General features: G+C 30.5%; 2 protein-coding genes across 4 annotated transcripts; one reads left to right on the top strand and one right to left on the bottom strand.

The window, feature by feature from the left end:
• Positions 1-787: 787 nt before the first annotated feature.
• Positions 788-4,788, bottom strand: LOC112467697 (homeobox protein 12-like). 2 transcript variants are annotated; one of them, XM_025036419.1, is made up of 6 exons: positions 4,522-4,788; positions 3,994-4,102; positions 3,833-3,897; positions 3,395-3,475; positions 2,741-3,114; positions 1,968-2,115 (listed from the first exon to the last, which is right to left on the bottom strand). In XM_025036419.1, exons 1-6 carry the CDS (start codon positions 4,654-4,656, stop codon positions 2,052-2,054), a joined length of 828 nt encoding a protein of 275 aa, XP_024892187.1. In that variant the 5' UTR covers positions 4,657-4,788; the 3' UTR covers positions 1,968-2,051. The 2 variants fall into 2 exon arrangements, with proteins under 2 accessions (XP_024892185.1, XP_024892187.1); XM_025036417.1 differs by having other exon boundaries at positions 788-3,114.
• Positions 4,789-5,169: 381 nt separating this feature from the next.
• LOC112467698 lies at positions 5,170-8,523 on the top strand. 2 transcript variants are annotated; one of them, XM_025036420.1, is made up of 5 exons: positions 5,170-5,397; positions 5,975-6,172; positions 6,745-6,869; positions 7,970-8,356; positions 8,436-8,511. In XM_025036420.1, the coding sequence occupies exons 2-4, from the start codon at positions 5,980-5,982 to the stop codon at positions 8,234-8,236; spliced, it is 585 nt and encodes a 194-aa protein (XP_024892188.1). In that variant the 5' UTR covers positions 5,170-5,397; positions 5,975-5,979; the 3' UTR covers positions 8,237-8,356; positions 8,436-8,511. The 2 variants fall into 2 exon arrangements, with proteins under 2 accessions (XP_024892188.1, XP_024892189.1); XM_025036421.1 differs by lacking the exon at positions 7,970-8,356 and having other exon boundaries at positions 8,436-8,523.
• The last annotated feature ends 1 nt before the right edge of the window (position 8,524 follows it).

The raw sequence follows: 8,524 nt of genomic DNA, 5'->3' as shown, positions 1-8,524 counted from the left end.
CCGAGATCCCCGCGCCGCCGAGATCCCCTCGCCCCGCACCCCGCGCGAGCACCACGCCTTGATCCAGAACCGGCGTAGCCTATCTACTAATGACCTAATAAAAAACTTTTTTCTAAACCGTCAATTGACTCAACTGGATCGCTTCAACCTCCTTAATTGTATCAAACTTACTTGTAAAGAAATATAAACGGTTGCCACTGTGTTTTAAACGCTGACGCAGAACGTATTGAGCTCGTCAAGAATTGTGACGATTGGCAATGAGACTTCCTTCCTTCCAACCCTACTGAAAAAAATCACGTCACGAAATCACGTCATGAAATTACATCACGAAATCACGTAACAAAATTACGTAATTAATGACATAAATTAATCACGTAACGGATTGTTCCAAATCGGTACGTGATTTTAAAAATCACGTAATTTAGAAAATTACGTAACGTTTGAAAATCATGTAATTTTAAAAAATCATGATTTAATGTATAGAAAAATGGTCCATTAATTACATTATTTTTTTTAAGGATTATAATGTATTAAAATTTAAAGATTCTTGATATTACATTCTCTTTCATTACATTCTTAAAAAAAGATATTGCATTTAATAGGACCTATAATTTTTATATTAATGTAAGTTCTAAAACGTTTTGTTTTAATTTATAATCTTTTTATTATTACAATTATGTTGCATTTAAGTATAGTAATCAAATTTTAAAGAGCTGAATGATAGAAATAGAAAAAAGGAAAATATATATTATTTTGATTTAGATGTTTATTAATCTCGCAAGTAAAAAACGATTAATAAAAATACAGATTTGGCACTGCGCATATATACATCATATTATCTATATTCATAAAAACGCAAATTTTTTCAATGCTGTTGGTGTCTTTTGCTACTAAATTATCTGAAATATTTACAACTTTTTTTAGCGGTAATGAATTGTTATTAAAAATATCTTCCGTATTTACTAAATGACAGATGGTGTACTCTTTCCTTGTTGGTGCATCGATAATAAAGTCTACAATGTGAATAAAAATCCCTTCTGTTGTTAAAGCATACGAATTATCTGATCGAATTATATTTCTTTTTGATGATGTGTACAAACACCGTTCTTTTACAATTTTCTGATATGTTCGACTTTCATCAGATAATTCAAGTTCTTCTATCCACATTAAGCTAGTTTTGTAGTGTGGTCCAAAGTATCTTGCGTGCCATAATTTACATGTTTGTTTTGCGGTTTTTTTGTCCAGATAAGAAATAAAACTATTTACATTTGAAAACGCTTTTAAAGCAACATGTTTCTTTAAAATCAATTCGCTTTGACTCATTGCTATCGATCTACAAATTTGATGTACAACGCCCTTAGCACCGTGGATTTTTCGAACTAGTTGACCATTCCCGTTTTCAAAACAATAGCCAGAATGAGCCCAAAGTGGGCCCCAATCTGCTACACTTTGTGCTAAATGTAGTAGTTGATGAACGTTGTATGTCATAGCAGCTTTCGAATAATAGTGTTCGGTGTAACAAACAAATTTTGTCAATAATGTATGAGCATAATTGACCTCGTCACGTGTAATGCTTTTCTTTAGTAAAATATAGAATGCTTCTACTAAAAGTGACCAATGCTTTACCCATATTTCTAAATGTGGAAAACATAATAATATCGGTAAACTGTAGTACAGAATCCAATTCTCCCACTCTCTTGCCTTCCAATATTTTTTATCTCGTATAGAGCGAGATAAACGAGCAATTTGATTGGGAGCTTTTATTGTTAATAACACGTTGTCAATTTTATTAATATCATTATTGGATAAAGAATATGGCAAGTTGTTCGATTCGATCCAATACCTTAAAAATTGTTCCGCTATTCCCAAACAAAGACAGTGCATACTGTCTGGTACAAAACCGGATATAATATTAAAACCGTGCAAATTAATTAAACACGAAGGTCTTTTTACACCATAAACGGGATTTCGAGATGTAAGACTCTGTCGCATGTGTTCGATTGTTTCAATTTCAGTTCTTTTAGGTGGTATTTCATTTAATAAAGTATATTTTACACTTCCACCTCTCTTGTGGAAAACATAATATCCTGGGTGTAAACACCAATTACATCCGAAATAGCCATTATACTGAACCATACCCTGCATTGGCGCACGGGCAACAGAGTCTACGCAGCAACATATGGTGAATACTTTAATAGTACGTACTTCATTTGCAATAGTACACCGTACACCATCATTTGACAATTTGTTCATGTGAACAATGTACGGCTTCAGAAAAATATTCATATTTGGTTTATCTTTACCGAACCATATGCCGCATACTACAGGTCTACTAGTTCTTACATCCAAGGGTAATTCATTTATAATCATTTGAATCGGCCAAATAGAAAATCTAGAGCTTTCGAAAATCGGCGCTCCATCACTGTTCATCGTAGTCGTAGCAAAATTAAGTTTATCATTTGTTGACAATAAGTCAACAAATTCTTTGTATAATACTCCATCCGTAATATCATCAAATTTTTCATGATTTCGCACCCTTTCGCGAATTACATAATCATAATATTTCTGATTGTCTTGAATTAAATTTGCAATTTCGTTATTTACATTCATAATAGCAAAAAAGTCATTATATGTTGTATCTTTTAATTCAATTACAGTATCGCATGCTTGACATTCAACGCGGCGATCTTTGCGATCAAACTTTGCTACATATTTTTTGCAACATGGACAAACTGCATGATATTCTATGACCGTTTCTGGATTGAACATTTGGTCAACAAGATAACGCGTACTAGGTAACAAAGAAAAATTAAAAAAACAGTTTAACATTTTAAAAAGATCAGCTAATGCACTTTGTGATAAACAATACGTGATTCCATACTTTAAAACTGCAAGTAAAATTTCAGCTTTACTCACGACTACTTGAGCATTTATAGTCTCATTATTCTCATCTTTTTGCGTCATTTCTATTAATCTACTAAAACCAATATAATTATTTTCACTATTGACATCTTCAGAGCTGACTTCTTCACAAACATCATCGTCATCGTTATCGTTATCATCTTCGTCGCTAAATTGAAATAATTCTTCATGTGCATCGTAGACCCATGAATCCTGCAGATATAAATTTTTTAACGTTTTTTATTATAGAATTTTAAGAAATAGTTATAAAAATAATTGTACTTTTCAAAAGTCTATTGGGAAAATATCTAATTAATTTCAACATTTACATATCTTTGTATAATATATAAAAGAATTGAGTAAAGTAAACGTAGTAACAGTGAAAGAAAACAAATTAATTTTTCGAAGACAAAAAGTTATTTTGAATTCTAAAACTTACAGGCAAATTACATACATATTATGAACCATATAAAATTAAAAAATATATTCTTACCTGAAAATTTTCATCCTCAGAGTCTGATAAGCCGTACAGTTGATTTCTATCATTTCTTGAAATCTGGGATGCATCTGCTGTCTACAAGAAACAAATTTTATAATTTCAAAGTGTACTAAGTTAGTCTTTAATATATACAGATACAAAGTTTTTAATGTAGATCCCTATATTTAGGATTAAAAAACTTATAATTAAGAAAAAACCAATACAATATTATATTTAAAATAATAATGAAGAACTTTTTGTGCATTCTTTCTATTTCCTCTCTCTCTTTCAATCAAATACTGATAATGTCTGCCTCTGCATATACTACTTAAAAAATATATTTATCCGTAAACAAATGAATACTAAGTGTGTTTTTTATAAGAATTTATAATATTTTTTTAGTATTAAAGTATAATTTATAATAATTTTTTAGTATTAAAATTATATACTAACCTGTTCTAATATTGACGATGATTGTTGATTATTGTTTTGCTCAATAAATGTATTTTCGTGTGTTACTGAAGATTCATGACAATTATGTTGTATGAGATCTATATGCTGGTCTTGTACTGAATGCAATGACAAGTCAGAACTAAGCTCATTGTTTCTAATACCTGCTGGCAACGCTTCATTGGAGGATGATGAGCGAATACTGTTATGTTGACTCGTACTATCAGAATCCGTGTTGTTGCTATCACTAGATGATTGGCAATTACAGTATTCCTAAATAAAGTAATAAAATAATATTAATATGATACAAAATGAAATGAACATGTTTTGAATAGGCCATTTTAACTTTTTTTAAAGTCAGTCTCTTTTTATAATCTCAATTTAGAGCATACAATAAAAGAAAAAAAAGAAGTAAAAAATGTTTAGAGCTTGATTTGCGCATATATGAAAAGTATCACGTAATAATAAGTAAGATTCTAACAAAATTTTATAAGTTAAAAATCTGTTGTATTTAATGTATTTTTCTAAAATACCTTTATTCGTACACTTATAAATTTTAATACATAATTTTTTAAATTTATAAGATTAATTAAATTTGTAATATATATAAACATTACTTGTAAAATAAATAAATTTGAACATAAATTCATAATTTATATATATTTTTATCCATATAACTTTATAATACTTACTCGCCATTGAGCATCTTCGACACTGTCATCACTGCTTTGAACACTTAATTCGTATTCTGTATGATTTCTCCTGTATTGGCTCGTTCTTGGGACTTTTTGAAATTTATCTTCAAGATAATTGTGATACCTCCCCATTATATATATATATATTATTAATGTCGTTTCAACAACAAGAGAAGCACAAACAAAATACCCAGTAAACGGTAAGAATTGGGTAACGAAGAGAATTACGAGTGATATTCGTTAATATTGTAATAAACACGTTCGCTAGAGCGAACACGTCTGCACACTCTATGACTCCTGCACACAGGACGCGGCAGCGCGGCACCGCGGTAACCAATCACCATCTGCCTTTCCGTACTACTTTCAAAAGTAGAACGGAAAGGCAAGACGGTAATTGGTTACCGCGGTGCCGCGTTGCCGCAATGCCGCGCTGCCGCGTCCTGTGTGCAGGAGCCATTAAGGCGCCGTCTCCCCGCTACGCAGCCGTCCCGCCGGCGCGGCGCCGCGGCGCGCCTCTCCTCCTGACGCTTCATGCGCGTGCGGCCACCAGAGCATGCGCATGTCGCTGTTCGCTGTCGCTAGTATGCTAGGTATCGCCTATATCGCCTCGCATCTCGCATTAGTCGCATTGTGTGTGTGTCTGGGGCTTAACTGCTTAACTGTTCCCACTTCATACATTTGTCCGCTCTATTACGTACGTTTTGTTTCTCGTTTCCGCCTGGAAAAGCGCAGCCGAGCACGTGTTCTATCTCGTTTAATCGAAAATAATCAATCAGTTTGTCGCTGGCTATATTATATTGATCCCAGTGAAGGAATCGGGTGCCGTTACAAAAAAATAAAAAGAAGTTGGATTGCAGAAGCGCACATGAGTTAGTAAGTAATAAATATTTTGTGTAAAATTTGTTTTTGTTTACGTGAATAATAGGGAGAGAATTTGATTTTCATTTAGCAGTGTTATTAAAAAAATGACTACAGAGCAGGCTAAAGTATAAATTCTCTTTGTACGTTGTATTTTTTTGGTTTACATTAAAATGGTGTTCTCAAAATAGATGTTATCATTTATCTTTGTAAAATATCGAACATATTCTCGATATAATCAGGCCGCGAAGCTGACTGCTACGTGTTTGCTGTTAGTCTCGTGGCACGGATTTGATCCGCACGAGGTCGATCACGCCGTCCCGCGTGATCGACGTACGGCATAAATCGTGCTCCGCGGAATCTCCGGTCGAGCACGAAACAATCTCTATTCAAAGTAGTTTATATGATTATTATTTTTATATACATTGCAGAAAGCATTTAACTTTTTGTTTTTAATTATAATTTACAAATTTTAACATTATTAATCATAATATAAATATGTGCAAATACTACATTATTTGAATTATTTTCTTATCACAGTTAAAAAATATTTTTCAAGTTTTGAAAATGTAATAAACATAATTTTTTAAAGCGACCATGGATTCACAAATTAAGTTTGCTAGTGTGCGTTATTTCGACGATGAAAGCAAGAAAATCCATATTGTCCCTATTGAAAGAATAAAGAATTTTGTGGTTCTGAATAAGTATGAGGACCCATATTTTGTAAAAAGGCTGAACACTGTAACCATGGAAGAAAGTTTGATCGCAGCTCAAATTATGGAAGTAGGAAGTGTACAAAATTCATTGTCATAGTCAATTTTAATTTTAAGTAAATTATAAAGTTCACACTTTTCTTTTTTCTATAAAATTTTTTGAGGTTTTCTTTTTTCTACCTTTTTTTAACCAATTGTTTTTTTTTTTGTTTATTTTGTTTATTGTACTTTATTCTAGTTTTTAGCATGCTATTATCTATTTGTAGTGTTAAGAAGATTTTATCATTGGCCTAGTCAAAATAATGTCAAAACTGTCGTTTATTACTTTCTCTGTTCTACCTGAGTATTGTATATGTAATATATTTTGTCTTTATTTTGCTCTTATTCAATATAATTTAATTTTAAATTACCATCATGGTATGGGATGTTATGCAGTCATATTGCCATCATTTTGATCACTTATTTTAACATCATACTCCTCATCAATTTGATGTCACTTTGACATCATTTTGACTAAGTTGTTTTCACTGACAATGTGTTATTTTATTATCCATTCTAATCTTTTACTAAATATACCTAGTAAGTGTTTCATGTTTTCGGTAAATGACGTAATTTTATTAAGTTTTTACTAGTATTTTATTCTTTACAGCTAATGAAGAGGACTTGAAGCATAACAAACGACGCTATGTCTTTAAAAAACTGGGTTACAGTGATGCCGTACAAATAATACTAGATAAAGAAAATCCAGAGCCTAATAAAACTCAAAAAGAAACGGTAATATTTCAATCATGTTATTGTAATAATGTTTTACAAATATTTAATTGCTGATTTTAATTATAACTATTATAATTGTTATACATTTATTTTTTATTTTATTTATATAACACTTACACAATTGATAATATCCAAATGGTTAATTTTAATAGTAAATAAATAAATTCAAAAATAATCTTTTACCAGTGATAAAATAATATAAAACTTTTTATTAGTCGGCCTGACTGGCATTAATTTAATAATTATAACGTTTCGACCTCTATTTTGGGTCCTTATCAAGTTAATGATAGATCAATGTGCGTCGAACATTATAAAATTACGAGTCATAGTTAAACATTAGCGGGGCGGTAAAACAGAATGTAAACTTCGTGAGGCATGACCGTCACGTGTAGCGCCCGTCGAACAGTCGGGCGCTATACGTGACGGTCATGCCTTACGAAGTTTACATTTTGTTTTACCGCCCCGCTAATGTTTAACTATGACTCGTAATTAAATGTAAGAAATAAAATAATTGCAACTATAACTTACTCTTTTTATCAACATTTAAAAAAAATTTAATTTGAAATTTGAATGTGTAACATTACATGCAAAAACAATAAAAATAATAAGTTATAGTTGAAATTCTCGTAATATAAGTAATACATTTTATTTCTTACAATAGATTTTTATGTAAATTTAAGAAGATTAAAGAATTAATTATATGGAAGCTACTTTTTACACCACTACATTTAAATAAGACTTTTTATACAGATTCTATAAATTGGCCAATTGGTAATTACAGATCTATATGAAACAAGATCCTATTAAGTAAATTTTATTTAACTAATGTTGCTCGACATTTTAAGCCGATTTTACTTAATAGTTCAGCAACATCAGCTAAAGAATTTTCTCCGTGTAAAAATATAAGTTTTATTTTAAATAAATATAAACTGAAATTAATTATAATGTGAACGTTTATATGCAATCTTCAAAAATAACATTTTTTCTGTTTTAAATATAAATATTATTTATTTTTTTAAATGTTTATTTTTTAATGGAAAACTTATTATAAAACTAGTTTTATGATGCTCTAAGATTTTTAAAAATCATGAATTTTCAAGAAATTCAATAATGAGAGGACATCGGAAGAGGATGATGAAAATATAATCAATGAGAAATTGAAAACTACTAATCGTGACGCTAAAATATTTAAAAGAAACCAAAACAAATTTTCTAAAATTCCATCTGCTGTAGATAAAACATCTAAAATGGATGATGTCGATATAATTAAGAATAAATTGGAAATTTTAAATCGTGATAGTATAGCATTTGAAAAAACCTGTGAAAAACTGTTTGAAATTCCAATTGCTGTAGAACAGGAAATTTAGTTTTTAAAAGATGAAAACAATAAACTACAATTAGAAAACAACAACTTAAAAACTGATATATATTCCTTCTTAAAGAGGAACTTCATACGTTGAAAACAAAGAAACAATTATTTCCTACAGGTAAAAAACATTATTTTTGAAACAAAATTGTTCTTTATTTACTTAATTTTTATCAATATATGACAATGTATTTTTACAGAACTAAAGCGTGCGGCATCACCAGCTATAACCAGTACACCCAAAAAAATGAGAAGTAAAACGACTGTTAATGCTCCTTTACAAGATACT

This window comes from Temnothorax curvispinosus, unplaced genomic scaffold, assembly GCF_003070985.1.
Source record: "Temnothorax curvispinosus isolate PA1 unplaced genomic scaffold, ASM307098v1 QBEX01017775.1, whole genome shotgun sequence".
Taxonomy (NCBI): domain Eukaryota; kingdom Metazoa; phylum Arthropoda; class Insecta; order Hymenoptera; family Formicidae; genus Temnothorax; species Temnothorax curvispinosus.
The sequence above is the reverse complement of the archived record's forward strand: the minus strand, read 5'-3'. Positions and strand labels throughout refer to the sequence as shown.